Source organism: Pinus tabuliformis, chromosome 8 (assembly GCF_031772625.1).
Source record: "Pinus tabuliformis cultivar Carrire ecotype Pingquan chromosome 8, CPIR1, whole genome shotgun sequence".
Taxonomy (NCBI): domain Eukaryota; kingdom Viridiplantae; phylum Streptophyta; class Pinopsida; order Pinales; family Pinaceae; genus Pinus; species Pinus tabuliformis.
The window spans coordinates 30,841,021-30,864,548 of NC_142294.1; the positions used below are offsets into that span (position 1 = coordinate 30,841,021).

At 42.9% G+C, this 23,528-nt stretch overlaps 1 protein-coding gene across 1 annotated transcript in view; it reads right to left on the reverse strand.

Moving 5' to 3' along the window:
* LOC149233988 (uncharacterized) overlaps positions 1–23,270 on the reverse strand; it is a 206,892-nt gene extending 183,622 nt beyond the window's left edge. Inside the window, exons 1-2 of the mRNA XM_089371700.1 lie at positions 22,696–23,270; positions 22,544–22,598 (exon numbers count right to left, since the gene is read on the reverse strand). Coding sequence (XP_089227826.1) covers positions 22,544–22,598; positions 22,696–22,754 — 114 coding nt within the window. The 5' untranslated portion in view covers positions 22,755–23,270. The remainder of the gene's footprint in view (positions 1–22,543; positions 22,599–22,695) is intronic.
* Positions 23,271–23,528: the final 258 nt, after the last annotated feature.

The window sequence follows — 23,528 nt, forward strand, 5'->3', positions numbered from 1 at the left end:
TCTAAGTCCAAACCATCGCATTGTTAACACAATACCTAAGTGTTAAAACCTAATTCCTAAGCCTAAAAACCTAACCTAATGCTCTCAGCCTATTCACATGTTAAAACAATACAAAAACAATGCAATAATCAAAACACAGTCCCCTAACCGCACGGTTAACCGCGTCAGAACCGCGGGTATGTGAACAAGAGTTCACCGAGCGAAGGTTAACGGACAGTCAGGCTATTAAACCGTCGGCAGGATATACAGTGGATGCATGTGAGCGCAACCTAACAGTCAGGTTACAAGCCGTCGAAGTAGACCGTGCCCCTAACCGCTACGGAAACCATGTCGGGACTGTGCCATGTGAGCAGGCAGAGGAGGTTAGGCGGAGGTTAACATTTGGAGGTAACTGCAGCGCAGAAATCGCGGAGTTAGCAGTCAGCACAAACTGCGACAGTTGTCACATGCAGTGCAATTGACCGCAACCGCCGGGCTTGACATGCAAGGTGGCGACTTGTGACAAGACCGTAGCAGCACCACCTGTTCACATACGAACAGTTAGCCAATCCTGCCCGGTCAGCAAACCGTTTACGGTTTTGTTTATTATATGGTTTATTTTTGGGTTTTTTTGTTAGAGTTTGGTTCAACAAACTAATGTGGCCACCATGTAACCTACCTAGGTGTCTCCTTGCCACAAGACCGAGCTTGTAAACCTATCCAGAAGCAAACCAAAGATATCTACAAACCAGCCAAGGTGGTTTTCATGTACCTGCAGGCCTTTAAAAGGCGATTTTCCCTTCATTGATCAAGATAGTATTTGTTGGGTTTTTGTATGCAGATTTTGGAGGTCATAGGCAGTTTTGTTTTCAATGTTAAAGGAGCATCCGGAGTCAGAATTGGAATCCGTAAGAGGCGATGGAACGCTGGTTCAAAGGGCTATCTGATGACAATGATCAGAAGTGCCTGCATGCACATTCAGATTGATCAAATCTTTGTGTAATCAACTCCTTCTTTTCATTCCTAATAAAAACGGTTGCCCATCTTGAAAGCGGACTCGGAGATGTAGTCCATCAGGGACGAACTCCATCATCAATCTCGCTGTCTGGTATCACTGTGTTTTTACTGTTTTCACTTCTGTAAAGTCTTCTTCTCAAGCAGTTTTCATCGATTTCCGTGTTTTGAGCTAACATTCAAATCATAAATGGCTAATCACTTCTACATCAGTTTTAGTTTATGATCATTTCAGACCACCAAGTCTACGCGACCGGGAAGGAGGCGACGGGCCACATCGTCCTGGAAGGGATAGACCGAAAGATTCGTTTGAGCCCAAGTCTAAGCGACTAGGAAGAGTAGAGCACCGGGCCAACTCAGCGTTGGCGGAGGTATAAGTGGGACCGCCCGGGAGGAATAATCGAGGGGGAGAGACCCCAACTGCACATTGGAGTTATAAGTTATAAAAAGTAGTGAGCTGGAGGTAAGGATTACCAGGAGGATATCATATGGCGCATAAAGGCTTCGCGTCGGGTAGGAGTGGAGAGGGTGGAGCCCACCCGGGCACTGCCTAACCTTGTAGTTAACATTGGAGACACCGAGGCTATGCATCGGGCTCTAACTGTCAGGACACGTCAGCAATTATTTTAAAAGGGCTTTTCATTGTTTGTTATATGGGATTTTACTCCTGAATCATACACGCGTAGTGTATGAGTACTAGGTCATAACACTTGGCTCTGAGGGCTATGTAGTGAAGGGTTTTGACTCCGAGGGCTATAAAATATTGCTTGAACTCGGTGGTTTTGGCTAAGCACCTATTGTTTAAGGGAACCAATTTCTATGGGGCCGAATTTAAGGGCAGATTTGCATCACATACCTTGAATAACATGAGTAGGCAATCAATTGATGATGTAGGTAAGCTTCATTTTCTTGAAGTGAAGGATGTGTCAAGCAATCTTCATAATAGCCCTATTTTTTCATTCACACACTCCATTCTACTGTGGAGTGTAGGGAATAATACATTGCCAAGAAATACCATGACAAATGAGATAAGATTAGAAAGATATGTTTGTATACTGCCATTAGTCCCAATACACTCAATCTTTCTCTTATTTTCCACTAAAGATTCAAATTCTTTGATTTTTTTTCAAACGATTCATCCTTGGATTGAAAGGTGTATATCCAAAGGAAGCATGAAAAGTCATCAATAAAGGTAAGAACTTAGCTCCCTCGAGAGAATGGGTGGTCATAGGCCCACAAATATCACTACAAATCAACGTTAGAGGTTGAGAAGCTCACTTTTTCTTAGGAAAGGACTCTTGATGATGTTTCCCAACACACACCCTTCACAAGCACCATTGGGTGGTTCAATCTATGGAAGGTCATTAGCCATATGCAAATGATTCATATGTGGTAAATATCCAAAAATTGATATAACTGAATGTTGATGCCATAGCATGCTTAGTGCCATTGACTACCATAGCAATAAACCCTTTCGATTCTTGGGAAGGAGTATTCCCTAGTTTATACATGTGATAAAATTCATCACAAAATCATGCATGAACCACTTTAAAACCATTACTTGTGTCCTTTACAACCCATTGATCAAACCAAAAATCCACATTTTTATTAGTATGTGGGATGTAACAAATAGAAAAAAGATTTTATCCAACCTAAAATTGGTATAGCTAATAACTACTTTTTTCTCCATTGTGTTGCAATCAATAATCAGAGAAAAGATGTTGGGGTTTGGTCATATGCTTGCTAGCTCAAGCACCAACAATCCAACTTGTGGAGAGTAGAACCAATATGCGAAATGAACAATCAAATGTGTATTGTGAGAAGAGCCAACAATATCCCCAAAATGATCCTCACTACTGACTATAGGTCTTGCAAGTTCTTCAAAAGAGTGATGCAACAACATTTGAGGCATGTCCCTCCTTATGACAATAGTTGCATATGAGCTTTTTTTTGAAGGATTTTGAGTTTCCCCCATAACCTGCTCATGCTCATGATTAGAAGAAGTTATGGTAGCCTTTGGATGATATTAGCAAAAGTATCCTCAAGAGGACAAGTTGTTTATCCCTTCACAAAATGTGGGACACAATATAATATGGTAGAAAAGGATTTGAATATTGAAGAGAGACTATTTAGAACAAAAGTTACTGATTGTGAATTTGGTTTGTCCTTCTTGATGTAATGATGTCAAACTTCAAGGCCGTAAAGCTCACAATATACTCTTCAATGCTTTCAACGTCACCCATCTTGAGATCGAAAAACTTAATTTCAAGTATGTTGATCCAAGTAGTGTTCATAACTTCTAAGGAAAAAGCAGTGTCCAAAACTTCAAAGAGATTCTCAAGGTATCCTAGATTTCCTCCACGCTTTTGTTATCCTTAGTATGGTGAATCAGATCTAGCTCCATAATTTTTTCTTATGGAAGCTTTTGGTTAACACGAGAAGTGGCAACTACTATATTTTATGTTTAACACTAGGATGGCTGAATATTTAGGGTGATTATCTTGAGGTATTCATCCTTTTTCAAACATATTAGGTCATAGTTGTCATTGTCAAATAGCAAAAGAGGGTTTGTTGGATCCTAAAGAAGAGAAGTCATTTGGTCTACCCAAACATGATTCCTAACCCCATTCAATTCAAAACTTGGCCATCTTGAGTCCATTGGGTTCAAGAAATATCAAAGAAGCCTCCGCAGTTTTTAAAAAAGTTGCCTTGATAGACCAAAGAAATGAGAGGTAACAATGACTTCTAGAAGACAAAATTGCAAGGAAAAAGGAGAGAGTAGTAGTTCTAAAAGAGGGTTTTAAGACCTAGGAAGGTACTAGTAACTTCCAAAAATGAAAAGTACAACAAAAGAGGAGACTAATCTACCTACAATTGAGGATTTTAGGCCTTATCAAACCCTAGAAAGAGGTGTGCCTTAAAATAGTTGTTGAATCAAGTGAAGTACACACCTACTCTAATATGATGCTAAGATTCGCAAGTGCTAGAAAGAGAATTAAAGAAACCAAAACAAACTTGAATTCTGCAAAGAAAGAAGAGAAAACAACATTTGGAAAGCCTAGAGAGGTGTAGCCCTAGAGACGGGAATAAGCCCTAGCACAAGTGCATTAGAGAGAGAAATAATGCAAGCACAAGATAGATCGAACCAAGAACAAGAAAGAGTAAAGCTTAATCTTATACTTAGGCTTAATCACTTATATAAGAATGAATGAATGATCACAATATGTGAAAATACAAATAAGCGTCATGTATTTATACACAATTAAGGAGGTAGGGTGTTTTACATAGGGAGGGGTTATGAGCCTAATCCTTAACCAAAGCTAGAAACATAGGATATAATTACAAATAATGTTGGTTGTGGCAAAATGTGAAGATTACACACTTAATTTCAATTTTCAAAAGCTCCATCAAACAAAATCAATGCAATTTTGTATCTGCAGAAGCACAAATCATTCTTATGAAGCCTCATCCACTTATTGGCAATATAGGAAGCATTTATGCTCAGCTATGATAAGTCATTTCATGGGAATTTTGTTCAATGATAGATATGATAGCAAGATAGGTAACACATAACTCTAAATCTCACATGTATTGGCCATCAGGTTCTTACCAAGAGGAAATTTTATAATTATTTTCAAACATCAAAGCTAGGAAGTTGGTGTTTGAGGGGGCTCAGGGATGATTGAACAAGCAACCTTTTTTATGAGGCTTTCGAAGGCAAGGTTTGGCCTCTTTGATGTTGCACCCTCTTCAAATTCAAAGTAATATTCCTGGGATCCCCACAAAAACTTGACATGACTTAGTTTTCAAAATTAGAAAACACTTTGTTTCTTTATAAGAACCACAATGGTACTAGAACACCACACTAGTCTCCTATATGAAAAAGGTTATGCACTAAATTGGACCAAAGCAAATTGTTGCCAACTACAACCAAGTTGTTGCTAGACATTGTAGTGTAAAGCCTTGGTTCCTATGGGTCATAAATCCTAAGTGATGAAGTATTTGGGCAGGGAAATGCATGCAAAAACTATCATTTGTGCTTAAAAAGCTCTCTCATGAAGAAAGCTAGGAATCTTTAGTTTAGATAATGAAAAAATGTGGAGAAAGAACTCCTTAAGTCTTGATAAAGGCAATAATGCTTTCCTCTAATTTCAAAGTATATGTCACCTGAAAATAAGATGCTTGACTTGTTCTCCTATAAGTGGCATAGGTAGCAAGTCATATTAGCTCATGGGAAGTGGATCAATCTCAACATGTCGATGAGAGACTATTAGGAACTAACTAAGGGAGACCTCAAGGTCATGCATCTAATGTCTACATATATATGGAGGTCTGACATGAAGCTCATTACTTCGTTGTGGAAAGTGTTCAGAATGAAAGGCCATCTTGGGGCTAAGACCCTCGAGGGGTTCAATCCAAGTGACCTAGATGCACTACTTGTAAATATGCTTTAATCACTTAGTGTTAAATAGAGGAATGGTTCAGCTAGAATTGCAAGTGCACTAAATTTGGCAGAGGGGACCACAGGTGGGCCCAAGGCGCAGTTGGCACTTTGTCTCTTTATTTTGACTTAAGAAAATTTTAATTTTCCTACAGTCAAAAAATTGAAACGATCTCAGCCATCCATGAGATTTAATCTCAGCCATTCGTGGAGATGGTGGGCCATGTCAACTTCAAAAGGAGGGAAAGGACACAAACTTGGCTCATTATGCATCAGAATTATGTGTTCTCTCTTCAGCAATAGAGCGTAGCAAATTTTAGCACTAGAGTTTCATCTACACAAACCAGCAAGAGAAAGGAGGTCACACGCCATCACGAATTCCAAATTCTTCCTTCCAGCAGCAGTGCGTGAGTGCTTACATAGAGCAGTTGTGCAGTAGGTTGTACAAGACTATATGAAATTCATACTGCACAACAAAGGGAGGTCGAGTGGACTAGATTAAGTCCAGTTGGGGGTAGGAGGGTGTTGGTCGATTTATGAGTGAAGGGAAGGACTTTCCCTCCTCTATGTAATTTTTTTATTTTGCTATTACTAAAGAAAAATAAAGAGAACACACAAGTTGCAAGTTTTCCTTTCTAGTGTATTTTTTATTGTGTGCTTGTGTCTTCAAGAATTTATTTTCCGTTGCTATTGTTCTGATAATACTCAACATATTTAGTAAGTGTGTTTGGAAGCTCAGTTTGTAGTTCTTTCATCTCATAATATTTATTAAATTAGTAGTTGGGTATTAAAACTAACATGGTATCAGAGCTCAACCTCTGATTGTAGACCAAAACACGTGTTTATTTCTTCAGGAGCAAGTGAAAGACGCACGGAAAGGGTGTAATTTAGTTCTAGGGTTGCACTAGGATTTCTAGTTATGTGACCTAGGGTTTTGCAAAAGTTAATCTGGGCTAGGGTTTCTGAGCCACATGAACAGCAAAATGTTGTATTTGGGGCTGAGATTTGAGGACTGCCTTGATGGGGCATGTTACCACAAAATCTAGCAGGCCTTAGAGGGGAAACCCTTCAAGGCAAAAGCTAGATAGAGTGCTAACAATGGGCTAGAAACCCAATGTCACCTCAACCTAAACCACCTACTCTTTATGGACTTTCACCGATGGGGGGAGTCACGATAAGAGGGAGATCACTTGAAATAAGTATTCCAAGGGTAAGATAGAGGGTGTTCCCACTAGAGCTCATTCACAAGAGAGACACAACAATGGCTCAAAGCTTCAAAGAAGCAAATCGCTCTCCAAGAAAATACCTAGAAAACAAGGTTCAAGACCTAAGGTTTTGAGGTTTTCAATGGTAATAAGCTTTCTCAAGGTCAAGACCTAAAAGAAAAGGTTTCTTAGAATGATAAATAGCTAATCCAAGGCTCATGAAATCCTTCAAGAAAGTCCTTACGTTGAGAGAATGAAATTAGGGTTTCCCTCTTAGGGAAAACACCTAGGGCAAGAAAATTTATGGATGAAATTTAAGTGGATGCCCACCAAAGTGAGAGATTTTGTGGCAAATCAAGTCAACTTGATGTTTAGTCAAACCTCCAATAAGTCTCTTCCTTAGAAATTCGCAAGCCCTAGTTTCTCCCCTATCCTTTAAAGGACCAAATTTGAGAAGGAAAATTTATGGATGAAAAATAAGACTGGTCACCAATGACTTGGACTAGTAGTGCCTTGTCCTTTGTGAGAATGGAATCAAGGATGATTTAATATAGTCAAACTTGTTCGTAAGGAGGCCAAAATTTGATGCCCTGGCAAGTAAATTTCAAGCATTTACCTGCTAAGGAAAAACGAATTTTCATGGGAGAGCTTCCATGAGTTCACCACGAGGACTATTCATTACATATTATGTATGAGTAATGCATGCAATATTCATCTATATAGCAATTCAAAATTGATCTTCAATAAATTAGGGCACAATTAGCATGACCTAGAATCAATAATTCTATACATTAGACATAGGAATTGATATTCAATAAATTAGGGCACTTACAAGATAAAATGCAAGAAATCCTTCCATTTGCCAAAGAATAGCTCCAAAGAATATCCAAGAATAACTCCAAATATCAAAATGCATCCAAGAATACTCCCATTCATCCACAAAAGAGAAGTGTGAGTTCCTCTATGAGGTCAAAATTCCAAGAGTGGTGATGATGAAAGACTAAATGAGGTCTCTCATATATAAACAAGTCCAATCAAGTCTAATTTTAGCCTACAAGCCCCTAAATTATAAAATAATGGGCAAGAAATCATCCTAGGTCAGAAGCCGACCTAGTAGCCAATGTCACCAAATGATAAATCTCATCAAAGAGGGCCAAAAAGCTATCGTCATGCATGTGTGGGCTCTCCAAGGGCATGCGTTCTCAGCCTAGAGGTGCCATAAGTGGTGTAGAGGGCCTCTAAAATCATGATGGAAGGGATGGCCCCTCCTCTCCGATGCAAATCATCTTGTGGACCCCTAAATTTGCTCTGGGGCACAAAACTGGGTCTCATGGGTCTCCAAGTGGCCAATCTCTGTGTTTGTTCCAACACTAAGTGCATTGAAAATGGTGCTCGCCCTTCCATGTATTAAGGCATGAGACAAACCTCATTTGGGCCCTAGATCAACATGCCAAACCCTATAGTGTTGCTAAGTCGGTTGGGGGGCGTGTTGGTCCAAGTGCATCATCCCATAAATAATGTGGGGGCAAAGTGCAAAAGTTGTGGGTGCTGAAGATGCATGTTGGCTTGAGGGGTCCTGACCCAAGTTCAGCGTTATTTAGCCAAACAAATCCCTACACTACTAGCCCTTTCAGCATCAGCGCGCAGAGTGCGAACCGAAGTCTCACCTGAAGCAGTATGGGGGGATGCTGGAACCAAGTTTCAGCACCCTGAGATAATTGTGATGTCCTTTGATCTCTTCTATACCTGCCTTCGCGCAGGTGATCTCGCTCTAGGGCTTGTAAGACAAACCCTCTATTCTGGATTTTAATACCTTCGCGAAAGCATATGATCAACCTTCGCGCAGCCCTAACCTGGGACTCAGGTACTTTCGCGCTGCTATGGCAATGCGCCGTGCAGATTCCTCAATTACCTTAAGTGATTTTCTTATTTTGCCGAATACTTAAGTTTATCACCGCATAATCAGATATTCGTAATTGCGTTTAATTATTCAATGTAACTGTATTCATTCGCGCAACATAGAAGCATAACAAAGGAAATTCATACACAAAATATCCAAACCCATCAACAGAACAAACACACAGAAATTGTAGAATAACTCCTTCTATTAGTATCTTCCAAGTGTCACAGACTCTATTCACCCTGCGCACACAGTTGCAGGGGTTCGCGCACTCAGCTGCGGACTTCTACCCTAGGCCTTTGCGCACTCAACTGCAGAGCCTCTACCTATGCTACAACCCAAGACTTAGACTTCTTGCTCTAAAGCTATGACTCTCTTACTTCTTCTATCTTTTTAACTACTTAGAGCTTAGCTCTTTTTATACAATCCCATGGTCCGCGAACCATGGATAGATCTCTTACAGCCGACTTTACTTTACAAAACTAAGGGCGGACTACCCTTTGTGACAAATAATACCTTCACGCTCTATGACCACAAAATGCGGAGCCTTTACGATAATATTACAAAAACTTGACTTAATCATGGGCTTTTAGCCCCAAAACGGCCCTTGGGGGATCTTGCTCCCAACAGGCCCCCAACATAAACATCGTGACTCACCCTCGAGTCACTCGGTAGGCGCGGAGATTTTTGCGCAAAGCCCATCCAGCTCGACCTTGATGACCGCAACTTCGGCTATGCACTGAGCTGCTACCTGCTTCACATCTTCGACTGTCTTCTCAGTTACTACCCTTGCGCTGTCAGCCTGAAGCTGTTGTTGCGTCGCTTGCAAAGTCGCAAGCTTGCCTTCAATGTTTCCTGTGACTGCATAAGCTTCCTCAGCTAGGGCTTTAGTCGCACCTTCAGCACTGCTTCCTTGTGCAGCACTGCATCCACCTGTTCCTTCAGCTGCTTAGCTTCCTGCAGCTTGGCTAACCTCTGTGTTAGTGCGACAGTTCGCGCTATGCCCTTAACTTCGTCATAGCACTGTTGGAGTTCGCACGCTTCCGTCTCGAGCCTCTGGATGTTTGGGTCCTCCTACAAGCCGGTCAGGACCTCAAACGATTGTTCAAACAACTGGGTGCAATCTGCTACTGCACTCTCCACTGTCGCGACTGCTTCTGTGACAGTGGCCACCCGTTGTTCCTTTACCTCTAGTGGTGTTGAAGGCTGAGCCCTCAACTGGAGCTCTGTAATCTGCAAGTTCAGCTCCAATTGAACCCGCGCCATCTCCGTCCGAGTGTCGCGCACCCCTATGGCCAATTTACGGATGCGGACCTCGACTGGCTCCTCCTCCAGAATGGCCAATTCCGGGACCATTCTGCAGGCCTCCTCCACGACCTATATGATCTTCTTTCTCTGGCTGGTCGCCTCGGCCTCGACGACGATGGCAGCATCCCTTTGTAAGGCCATCTGCTCATTGTTGATTTTCTGTTCACTGATCACTTGGAGGGCGCAGTGCTCGCGGGCCCTTAGCTCTGCAATTACTCCATCCTGCAAGGAGTGGAGTGCTTCGCGCGAGAGCGCTGCCAAGTTCAATCCCACTCCCTTCAAGGCACTAATAGTGGGCCTATCAGCCTCATTTTCTATTGTCAGTGCTCCATCTGGCAGCACTAGCGCACTGGAAGCCTTCGTGCGTAGCATATCGGCAGCCTCTGATGTGCAGCCAAGCTGGTAGACACCATACCAACTTGCGACGCGCGGGTCTGCAACTCTTGTAGTCCCGTCTAGATGGCCCCTAGGATGATCTGCTACTGCTTTTCAAATTGATGCAAGGCCTCCCCAGTGACATCTCTGACTGTGTCACCGATGTCGTATAAATCTCCCTTCGTCAGCGTGATAGGGTCCAGCGAGATCTTGGTAGCCTTGGACTTCTTTCTGGACCCTCCCTTTTCTGGCTCTCTCGAGCGCTTAATGCGGTCGAACGTCTCCTGAGGGTCAGCGCTGTGCTACTCTGTGTCCTCTTCTTCAGTTTCAAGTGAAGGCGACCGCGCACCTTTATCAGAGCCCCGCTCTGTGCCACCTGTCTGTTTTCTTGCCTCCTTCCCTGTCTATTCTGCCTTGGCCTTCTTAGCGGCCTCCTTCTTCCTCTTTTCGACCAGCTGCGCCATCTTCAGCTTGGCCTCGTCCTTCTTCTTTTGTGCAGCAGACTTGCTTCCACCCACCGCCAAGTCCGTGGTGGTGCGCCACTGTGTCAACCATTTATCCAACACCGCATCAATGGCATCATTTGTGGCTAGGTATGGCAAGTTGTACCACTTCTGCGCAGGGTCCTTCCGTGCCCTGATTGATATCCAATGGAAATCAACTTTGAATTCGGCATAGCTCTGCAGGTTAGCATATATCGTGGGCGAAAATCACGGCTTGCAATTGATAGCCATCCTGATGTTCATTTCCATCAAGATCCAGAAGATCTTGTTGTCCCGCACGCTCTCTTCGTCCTTGGTTGCCCACAGTGAAGCGTAGTTCGCTGCTTCAGGGACGTCTGGCGCGACCGAGGGGAATTAGCTCTCTTCCGGTAGCTCCCACGCTACGAGCACAATCGATAGCAAGAGCCACGCATAGTGGAACGTCTTGCTTTGCTCTTGCACTTCGTGACAATTTGCCAAGAACTCGCCGCGAAGGTAGTTCGACTAGTTGAACTGGACTCCTTTCGCACATTGCTGTGCGAGCGCGCCGACGGGCGTCAGCACCTCGTCAGCACGGCGCTTCCACATCACCTTCCCGGCAAGGATCTACGTTGTCACCTTCACAGCAGGGTCACAGATATTGGAGATCGCGTACCCGCGCAACTTCTTCACCAATTTGAACTTCTCTTTCATTGATTCTGCGAGCGCCAGCTCGCCGCCCTTGCCACCAAAGATCATAGCTGGATTTTCGCTTGTATACGGCAAGCGTGTGATGCGGTGAATCAACATATCGGTGATGGGTATCGGCTCCTCCAACCACAAACACCCATCATGCACCAAGCACAGCAGTTGCTTGATGACTAAAACTGTCATGGGGGTGCGGTTATAGTGCGGCACCCAGAGCAGGTTGAGTAATCCTGCCTTCTCTACTCCTCTGAGCCACTTCCACGACTCCAGTGCAGTCATCCTTGTCTTTGTGTCTATGATGCGGCTAAACTAAAACTGTCACGGGGGTGCGGTTATAGTGCGGCACCCAGAGCAGGTTGAGTAATCCTACCTTCTCTACTCCTCTGAGCCACTTCCGCGGCTCCAATGCAGTCATCCCCGTCTTTGTGTCTATGATGCGGCGCATCAACTGTTCGGTCGCCAGGTGCGGGAACTTCTCATGGTCCGCCAAGTCCCAATCTTCGAGCTTCAAAATCAGCACCCATGCCAAACGCGGACCGTCAAAAGTGATTTCATCTGGTAGCAATGGGGTTTGCAAGGGAGTCTTACTTTCATCAATGTCCTTTGGGACCTTGGACTTAGGCTTGCGCGAAGGGACATACTCCAACAACTGTGTAAGAGGGTCCGCACCCTGGGCTTCAACCTCCTCTATTTCCACTCCCACATCCTCATCGTCCATGGGGATGTCTTCGATATCCTCCTCTTCTGCCTCTAGGTTTATAGCCTTGCCTTTCTCTTGGGCAGTGGGCTTTGTTGGGTTTTGTCTCGGCAACGCGCGCACCGGGATGGCGGTTGCTTGCCCTTCTTATCTTTCATGGTCTCCTTGGTTGGGGTTGGCTTCAGTCTCGGCATTCTCGGGGATTTAGGGACCTCCGCCAATACTTCGACTACTTCTGGGGCAGCTTCTTCTGCCTATTTCTCCATCTCTTGTGTCGGCTCTTCTACCACTTGTGTATTGACAACTTCTGGGGTGATGACATAACACTCTATATCAGTACTCGCGACATTGCAGGCAAGTTTGCAAATGCAGGAGTCTGTTTGAGAACACTTCGAAAAACTCTGGGTCCATAGGCGTCTGAGAGGTCGACAGCTGAATACTTAAAATGCCAACTTTTTCTTGTTGGATAGCCACTTGTAATTTATAGGGCAATTTGAATTCAAATCCGACCGTTCCCCCCGAAATCGGTTCATTAATGCCGGATTGGCGGCAGATTTTCAAGGATCTAAGCCATAAATTTCGTCTTAAATGCCAGTCGCCCACTCCATTTGGCCTCACTTCTGCCGTCTTTTCATGAACAGTGACTTTAACAGTCACTTTCCAGCCGACCTGCGCGATTTCTCCTTGGGTAGCACAGCTCCCTCCGCGCTGTTGTAGACCTAGTGACACGTCCTTGCTTCGCACCATCTTCCAATCGCGCAGCTCCCCAACTTGGGCAGTGTAGTTTATAGTCCCGTGCCTCCTTTCAGCTGCTTGGAGCACTAAGACTGTGCTACTTTCATTTAGTCACATGGTCAGACCGCCGATGTATGGATTTAAGCGACTGCCATTTGCCTTTCCTAGGAAGGGTTCTCCATTTAACTTGACCAGTTGTACCGCCCCTCCGTCGGTAATCTCCTTAATAACATAACGCCCTAACCAGTGCATCCTGAATTTTCCGGGAAATTTATAAAACTTACTATCATACAACAAAAACAAATCATTTACCTTGAATGTGTGCAGTTTGATGTGTCGATCATGCCATGCCTTTTCATGCTTCTTTTGGACCTATTGGTGAAATCCAACCAAAAATCTTTCTTCTTTGAGCTCATCCAGCTGCGCGAGCCTCTCTTCTAGGGCTCCGCGATCTGTCATACCTGTGAGCGCTGTTATGCGTAGACTCGGCACGATGTATTCCATAGGCATTACGGCTTCCACACCATAAACAAGCCTAAAAGGGGTTTGTCCCGTCAACTTCTTGCATGTCGTTTGATAAGCCCACAATACTGTAGGTATGTGTAGATCCCAATCACTTCGCCGAGCATTGCAAACCTTGGTCAGCGCGTTTTCAAGCACTTTGTTGAACATCTCCACTGTCCCATTAGCCTATGGGTGATAAGGTGTGCTCTTCTGGTAATATACCTGAAATTCCTCCGTTAGTGCATTGATCGTCTCATTCAGGAAGTGTGTACCACGATCACTCATCAAGATCCTTGGACATCCAAATCGCGTCAGTACATGCTCAAACAGGAACTTCGCAGTCGTTGCACCCGTGCAATCCTTCACCAGTTGCGCTTCTGCCCAACGAGTCAAATACTCTGTCGCAGTGATAATGTACCTTGCTCCTGTCTTCCCTTGTGGCTAGATGGGTCCTACAAAATCTATTGCCCACTTTTCGAAGGGTTGCAACGTCATTTGTGGATTCAAAGGCATTTCATCCCTCCACGATGGCCTGCCTGTTCTTTGACATACATCACACGCCTTGCAATATGCTTTTGAATCCTGATGAAGGGTTGACCACCACAACCCGGCGCATAGAATCTTATGCACAGTTGCTCTTCTTGCATAATGTCCTCCTGCAGCGCCCCCATGAGTGTCCGCAAGGATGCTGCTTTGTTCGAACTCAGGTACATATCGTCGCAATATCTCATGAGTCCCCATCTTGTATAGATGCCCAGCAATGACAGAGAAATCTGTCGTGCGCACCACTAATTCCTTCCTTTGTTGGACAGAGTATCCTTCCGGTGCAGTGCTTGTTGTTAGGAAGTGTATTATATCCTCAAAATGACCATCCGCGACACGCACTACAAACAGCTGCACGTCAGGCAATCCTTCTCCCAGGTTAGTAGGTTCCTCCCCTATTGAATCCTGATGAAGGGTTGACCACCACAACCCGGCGCATAGAATCTTATGCACAGTTGCTCTTCTTGCATAATGTCCTCCTGCAGCGCCCCCATGAGTGTCCGCAAGGATGCTGCTTTGTTCGAACTCAGGTACATATCGTCGCAATATCTCATGAGTCCCCATCTTATATAGATGCCCAGCAATGACAGAGAAATCTGTCGTGCGCACCACTAATTCCTTCTTTTGTTGGACAGAGTATCCTTCTGGTGCAGTTCTTGTTGTTAGGAAGTGTATTATATCCTCAAAATGACCATCCGCGACACGCACTACAAATAGCTGCACGTCAGGCAATCCTTCTTCCAAGTTAGTAGGTTCCTCCCCTATTTCGATGCGCGACAGATGGTCTGGTCCCGCATTCAATCGTCCAAGCTTCACAACAACTTCAAAATCATACTCTTGGAACAATAAGAGCCATCTACAGATTCGCCCCCCCAACACAGGCTTATTGACTAGGTACTTCAGTGCGGAGTGATTCGTATACATCTTAAAATGGCCTCCTAGCAAGTAGTGTCGGTACTTCTGGAGCGCATACACCATAGCTAGCCCCTCGCGTTCAGTGGTAGAATAGTTCTTCTCTGCTTTGGATAATTTGCGGCTTGCGAATGCGATAGGATGGTCCAAGCCTTCTCCGCCATCCTATGTTAGTACTGCCCCCAGCGCTATACATGACGCGTCAACATGTACATGAAACTCTTTCTTCCAGTCTGGGAAGACTAGAATCGGCGCGGTAACCATCTTTTCTTTCAATATATCCAAGCTTTTCTTACAGTCATCGTTCCAGCAAAACCTGGCATCCTTCTTCAACAATTTTTCCATCGGCGTGATGATCTGGGCATAGCTTTTGATAAACTTTTTGTAATATCCCGTATGTCTCAGAGTAGCGCGCAGCGGTTTCACACTCCTCGACACTTCCAAGTTCAATATCACCGCGAACTTCGCTGGGTCTACCATGAATCCTTGTCTGCAAACCACATGCCCCAATAGGTTCCCAAAAGGAACGCAAAACAGACACTTCTTGAGATTGAGCGCGATCTGGTATCTCTAACAAGTATCCAGCATCAAGCGCAAGCTTGCTACGTGGCGCTTAACCAACCCAAATACAGTCTAGTCATCAAAATATACGTCCAGGAACTTATGAATGAATTCCTTGAATGCCGCAACAACCACGCGCGAAAAGATTGCATGCACATTCTTCAATCCAAACGGCACGATTTTGATTTGGTGGTACCCAGAAAACCCATCAATGAAGGAATATGCTTCCTGGCCACCTACATTGTCCAACACTTCATCCGTGAACGGAGTCGGGAAAGGATCATGCACACAAGTGTCATTCAGTTTTCTGAGATCCACGCATATCATTATCTCATCCTTCTGCTTCTTCTCTTGCACCACCATTGGGCTTACCCAATCAGATTCTTCCACAAGCTCAATGATGTTTGTCGCTAGCATTTTGTCTAGCTCTAAGCGGTCCTTCTCCTTGTATTTTGGATTGAGGCGATAAGGCCTCTGCTTAACTGGATTCGCGTCGAGCTTTAACGTAATCTTCATCACTCCTAGTCTCCGATTATTCCTTTCAGACCCGATTATTCCTTGGTGGGGAATAAGTCCTGGTATTCGTGGAGAAATTCAGCGACCTTGTCCACTGTCGCGTCGTCCCCGTATTCTCCAATCTTCGCGATTTGGGTTCTGCCTCCGTACCAATGTTCACTTGTCTTGTTTTCACCGGCGCAGTTATATCAGGGTTCTCAATCTACGGTCCTTGAACCTCGCAGTGGCCTTCTGTTTCTGGAATGTTAATCTTCCGCGAATCCTCATCCTCTGCTTAAGCAGTTATATCATGCACACAAGTGTCATTCAGTTTTCTGAGATCCACGCATATCATTATCTCATCCTTCTGCTTCTTCTCTTGCACCACCATTGGGCTTACCCAATCAGATTCTTCCACAAGCTCAATGATGCCTGTCGCTAGCATCTTCTCTAGCTCTAAGCGGTCCTTCTCCTTGTATTTCGGATTGAGGCGATAAGGCCTCTGCTTAACTGGCTTCGCGTCGGGCTTTAACGTGATCTTCATCACTCCTAGGTCTCTGATTATTCCTTTCAAACCCGATCATTCCTTGGTGGGGAATAAAAACTGGTATTCGCAGAGCAATTCAGCGACCTTATCCACCGTCGCGTCATCCCCATATTCTCCAATCTCCGCGAATTTGGGTTCTGCCTCCGTACCAATGTTCACTTGTCTTGTTTTCACCAGTGCAGTTATATCAGGTTTCTCAATCTGCAGTCCTTGAACCTCGCAGTGGCCTTCTGTTTCTGGAATGTTAATCTTCCGTGGATCCTTGTCCTCTGCTTCAGCAGTTATATTATAACATTCGAGCGCATGACTCAGCTGAGTAGCCCATTCAGGCTGAATCAGGTCTAAAGGATCCTGCGGTATCCTAAAGATAGCTGCTTTCACCTCTTGTAGCGCTTCATCAATATTGTCAAACCCGTCCTCAAAACTGAATGTCATCATGAATCCTTCGCACAGGATATCCCATTCGCCTGTCCCATGGCGAAGCTCTGTTTCTATATACCAATTCATTGGGATAACATCCAGGGTATGACAGAACAGGTGCACCCACTCAAGTTGGGGCTTTTCTCCATAAGCCTGCGTCCATTTGGCCAGATGCGCGCGCGGATCATTCTGCCCATCATACTTGTCTGTCAATCGCATCTTAGGCTTCCCAAATCGTGTTCTCATCATCCTCCTACATTCACGCCAATCATCAAAGCTTCCCTTGTGCGTACCCCACCATCTTGCGGGCGTAGCACGCAGTGCCTAGTCCAAAGCCTGGAAGCGCTGCTTTTCTGGTACCTCCCTTTCAAATGCATCCAAAAAGATATCTACCTCATTTAGACCATCATAAATAGGCAGATTTCTTACCTCTGACGACACACAGCGTAGCGACCGGGTCATCATGTTGCAATTCAGCGTAGTTACTTCATGTAACCGATTCTGCCAGCATTCTATTTCTTCGTCGGAGTCCAAAGTGCAGGAACTCTCGTGATCCCACATAGTCCGGTCCATCCGCGGTGGGATTCACCCAATCTTGGTCTCGCGCTGTTATCTTATAGATACAGTCCAGGTCGTCATCACTCTCATAATCACGGACAGGTTCAGTATAGCGCGATCCTTCAGCAAGATCGAGGGGTATTATTACGCGTAGCGATTTCTTCTCAAAGATCATCTTTCGCTTCTTCAGATTGATTACCCCGTTCATATCAGTAGCCCAGTCAATTCCCAAGAGCGCAGGGTAGGGATTGTTGTCATCCACTATCTCTATTACTTCAAAATCCGCCAACGCACTCGCTCCCTCAATATCCATGGTCACCCCCTGCAGCCGCCCCATGGGGATGATTTTCTGTTGATTCACCATCCTTAGCTGAATCAGAGACCATTGCAGCGCAGGTCTCCCCATTCGCTCCCAAGTCTGCTTTGGTAGGACATTCGCATCTAACCCCAAGTCCAAAATGACCTGATCCATTTCATACTCTCCTATTTGTGCGGTCAGTCTCATCTCTCGTCCTGTCCTTGTTTTATGCTTGCCAATCTTTCGTACTACGCGCAGCTCACCTGGCGTGGTTCCAGCGCATCTATTGATGAGTTCTTGTAACCCTTTCATAGCCTTACTATTGCACCTTCAATGTTGGGTAGTTATTTCCTGGTTCAGCAGGAAGCAAAGATCAGTGGCACTGAGCTCAACTCAGCCCGAGTACATGGTTGCCAGCTTGCTAGCTTATGAGGCCATATGGTTGAGGAAGCTACTTGTTGGGTTGTTCAATTAGAAGTTGGAGCCCATAGTCATACACTGTGACAATCAGAGTTGCATCAAGCTCTCTAAAAATCCAGTGTTTCATGACCGCTCCAAGCACATCGAGATCTGGTACCACCATATCAGAGATTGTGTTCAGAGGGGTAAAGTCAAACTCCAGTACGTGCCTACAAAGGAGCAGACAACAGATATTCTGACCAAGGCATTGGCAAGGGGCAAATTTGTCTACTTCAGAGATAAATTGGGTGTAGTACAAAACACCTTCCTCTCTAAGAGGGAGTGTTAAATGGAGTTAGAGGAGGAAGGGTTCAACTAAATTTAGAGGTGCACTAAATTTGGCAAAGGGACCCACAGGTGGGCCTAAGGCGCAGTTTACACTTTGTCTCTTTATTTTGACTTAGGAAAAATTTAGTTTTCCTACAGTCAAAAAGTGAAACGATCTCAGCTATCCATGAGATTTAATCTCAGCCATTCGTGGAGATGGTGCGCCAAATCGACTTCAAAAACATGGAAAGGGCGCAAACTTGGCTCATTATGCATCAAAATTGTGTGTTCTCTCTTCAACAATAGAGCATAGCAAATTCCAATGCTAGGATTTCATCTCCAACGCAGACCGACAAGAGAAAGGAGGTCACACGACCATCACAAGTTCCAGATTCTTCCTTCCAACAGCAGTGCTTGCGTAGAGTAGCTGCGCAGTAGGTTGTACGAGATTGTACAAAATTTGTTATGCACAACAGAGGGAGGTCAAGTGGACTAGATTAAGTCCAGTTGGGCATAGAAGGGTGTTGGTCGATTTCTGAGTGGATGGACTTTCCATCCTCTATGTAATTTTTTGAATTTGCCATTGAAGAAGAAAAATAAAGAGAACACACAGGTTACAGGTTTTCCCCAGTTGGGGTTTCCTAGGTAAATTTCTAGTGTATTTTTTATTGTGTGCTTGTGTCTTCAAGAATTTATTTTTCGTTGCTATTGTTCTGTTAGAATACTCAGCATAGTTAGTAAATTTGTTTGGAACCTTAGTTTTCAGTTCTTTCATCTCAGAATATTTATTAAATTAGTAGTTGGGTATTAAGAACTGACAAACAGTTCAAGTCTTATTTAGGCAATAGGAGGTGACTTAAAACATCTAAAGAGTATCTAAAAAAGAGGAACCAACAAGAAGAAATGGCCACTAGCTAAAGTAACCAAGAAGCTTTCAAAAAACCAACAACATACCCTCCCAACGGAGCCTATGAAGGCAATGGAATCCAAAGAACAAAGAGTATCAATCCCAATTGAGATTCAATTCTACTAGAGTTCAGAGTCTAAGGAGGAAAGAGAAAAATCTAAACAAAGCCTCAAGCCATAGACGATGCACCCCAAACTCTGCTTAGAATATAGACTATGCAGTATGCAACTATTGGTTTGCAGCAGATGATGCACTATAGAAGAAGTTCCTAAAGTCTCTCTGTCCTAGGGAAATCAAATCAAAGGAAACTAGACCCCCATACCTCAAAACCATGAAAGACAATATATCTAACTTAAAATTCCTTAGATATAAGGAGTAATATATTTGGAGGGAAAAGAAGCTTAATACAATAAATTATGGAGATATATGGAGACATTGCATGTATTTAAAGTTTCATTACGCCCAACTGCCATAAGTTCAATGGGAAAATTATCCAATTTGGAGGCAAAAGATGAGAGGAATCTCTCATACAATGATCATTGGGAGATTATCATTAGTGAAGCACCAAAACCAAAGCCAATGACCAATGATTACAAGAAAATAATAAAAGTGCCCTACTCCTCAAAACTTTTGCACAGGAAGACAACACTCATCGACACATTAGAGGAGTCAATTACTATAGACCAATTAACACTAAGTTTTGTTATTCAAAAACAAAACAACAAATGTAAAGATGTCTACAAAGGGTTCACTAATAGAACATGTACAAAAGATGCAAGAACTACAAAATGGTTTGTTAGTTATTGAGAATTTTTTTGAAATTGAAAATAATGCATTTGTTACAATTTTATTAGATAGTCTTCTAGATAAACTTTATTCTGAATTTTTAACAAAATTGAAGTACCAACTTTCGAAGAAGTTATAGCATCACTTATACAGGTAGTTGAAATTCTGATGTTCTATGCTAAAACAATTATTTATTCCAAAAACTTCTTTCTACTGCAATATTAGTTAAGTAATTGTAGATAGAACATAAACCAAATGCACAATAGAAGACAGCCGAGAACAAAATGAGACACGGAGAATTTCAGTCCAAGGACCAAGGCAAAACCCACCAACCAGATTCTTCTTCTATTAGATATCAATTGTTCAGTAGAGATACAGCGTACAATGAGAGACCAAGAGAATGAGTAAGTTCACCCAAATCTGAACAAGTTGTAGCATGAAGATCACTAGTAGCAACAGCGAATGCAAACACTGAATCAACCTTCCCTTCAATTGAATCAGCACTGAAACACTAAAGTATTGAATCAACCTTGGCTCACCAAGTTCTGCTCTTACTCTCCAAGTCTCTCTCTCTGACAATCTTCTCCAACTCTCTCTCTTAAGTTCGAATTCTTCTTTCACAATGCACTAGTAGTAGTTAGGTGAGAAGACATGAGACACATATATAGGAGGAGCAATGAATTCTTGTCATAAAGGAGGAGCAATACGCGTGCATTGAGAAAAAGTAACATATGCCATTTAGGGGAGTGTAACTCATGCCAATAAGGAGAGAAATGCATGCCCTAGTAACTTATGTCATTAAGGAGAGGTACGCATGCTTTAGTAACTTATGCCATTTAGGGGAGGTACGGATGCCCTAGATAAGGAGAGTGTAGCATATCCATTAAAGAGAATGTAAGAGGAATATTTTATGACATGGCTTTAATGAGTGTAAGAAGAATATGACATGGCTTTAATGAGTACGTATGAGAGAGTTTAACATATCATTAAGAGAGGGATAGAGTTACATAGTGCCATGTGAGTCATCAAGGAAAGAGGTGCGAAATGATTGAGGTGATGAAGGTAAGGCAACTTGTAATTCTTTTTAATAATAATATCATAGTATCATAAAGGATAATAATAATAATAATATTGATGATTAAGTCGGGATTGAACTATTATGATTGATTAATGATTAAATAGTGATTTTCCTTCAACTATACTTGATTACCAATTGATGCAAGGTGATTTACTATTTTTGGAAAGTCATACTTGAGATGCTAGACATGACTTTCTATTTTTAGAAAGTCACTCCAGATTTGTTGAAAATGAGATTTTATTTAAGGAAATTCAACCCTGAGCTGTCAATTTTCAACACAGGTAGACCAAGATTGAAGAAAGATGAGCGTGAATAACAAAAAAAGTAGACAGAGACAAGAACAGTAACTCACAGCTAAATTGGAGGAGCAAGTTGCAAAATTCCCGAGCCACAAACCCAAATATTGTAATTAATGTGACAAGAAAAATCACATATAAGAAGAATGCTTTCGAAAGAAAAGGCATGAAGTTGGGAGTAATAGAGCTAGAGGTAGAAGCAAAGGAAGAGGCGTAAGACATATGAGCCCTTTTGCAGAAAGATGTGACGTTGTAAAGCAGAATAAACCTAAAACAAATTATCATTTTATGGCCATCCACAAAGAGGTAGCAGCATCTCAATGTGTTTAGTATCCTGACTCGAGCTACCAAATGCATGATTGGGAGAAAATAAATTTTTCAATACTTGATAAATGTGAGAATGAAATCATGACATTAGAAGATAAAAAAATAAATCAAGTACAAAGAAAAGGAGAGATACACAAGTTTCAGGTAATAGTGTTAAAAGCATCATAAATGTTCTTAATGAGCCTGGCGTAGAAGCGAATTTATTTTTGTCAACAAAAGAGTTTTCCTATTGGTTTTGACAAAAAACTATTCCTGATCAAAAAAACAGGAATTATACATATGTGCCCAGAGGTGTAAGGAGCAACAATATATACAGATTTGAAGGAATTCCAAGCAAGCAACGAGAATTCTTGACATGTTCTGGTTTGGAGAAATATCTTTGGCACAACAGGTATGGTCATCTGAAAAACTTCTACCTTGCTTTGCTCGACAAGTATCACATGGTAAATGCAGTGCCATAAATACAAGAGGAGAAAGATGTCCGTGAAGCATGTTTGGCAGGAAAACAGCGTTAACTGAAATTTTGAAAACAACTAAACAAGGGCATCACATGTACTTTATTTTATTCATGATAATGTACTTTATTTGATTTATTTGATTATGTTCCGCTTAAAATGCACAGAGACATAGCAACAAAACTCTAGGTAAATGCAAAATGAGCGTAAGACCTCAAAATATAAACTTTAAGTCTTTATTTTTGTATTGTTATTTATTTACACAGCAGTCTGGTCCAACCAAATAGGGGTTTGCCTTTGAACTCACCTTGGCAACAGTGGTTTCAATCCGCTCGTGCTTAATCAACTGGGAAACCATGGTCCTGGTATTGGCATTTGCATTGTTGTATTCAATTAATTGTCGATAGTTGTATTGCATAGCAATAACACTGTAAAAATATAAAGGGGGACAGAGGGTACCTTAGCATGGCCATTCGATGGCCTGTGGGCCGGCCAAGTTTCCGGAAATTGGTCACCATAGCGATGAGGGTTATGGATGAAAGCTCAACAACAGTCGGCTGCTTCCAGTAGAAAATGAAATTGGAGAAACAAGCCAAATCTTCTAAGTTGCACTGAAGGTTTATTGCGTAGCCCTCGCTCCCACGCTTCTTAACGAATCACTTATTTAGAACAAAATCCAGATAAATACTCCAAGGTCGAAATACTTGCTTGGAGGTCAGAAGTACGCTTCAAACGCGTGCTGAGTTTCATACAGAGGCTTTCGAGGTGTTTCATACAGATGCGTGATGGGTCAACATCCACTTTTATCGGGGTCAGGGGCATTTACCAGACCCATAGAATCTGAGATGTTGAAAGACCAACCCACATATTGATCTCGATCGGCATTAGTGGTGATATTGGATCTTTGCTAATGAAAAAATACCTCCAACATGAACCCTCGATCATTAACCACCTTTCCTCATGATGAAAGACACGCCGGTTCCTTTTTAACAAAGAAACACTACCATCCCGGTTCTCTCTTTGGTCCTAGATGGAGTTATCATTCCAAACATTGGAGGTATCATATATTTTTTTTTTCGCAAATTTATAACAAAAAAAACACTACCCAACGGATCGCTAAATAAACTTTCAAATTTAGTACATTGTTTGTTTAATTAAAGTGGTTTGATTTTATTTTTTTTCCGAAGGTGGCAAAACCTATCAAACTCAGCTGTCAAACCAACAGTGAGGACAGCCATCGCTGCTATCCGCGAATGTCGGTTTGACTCATCACTGTTATCAAGGAAAACCAC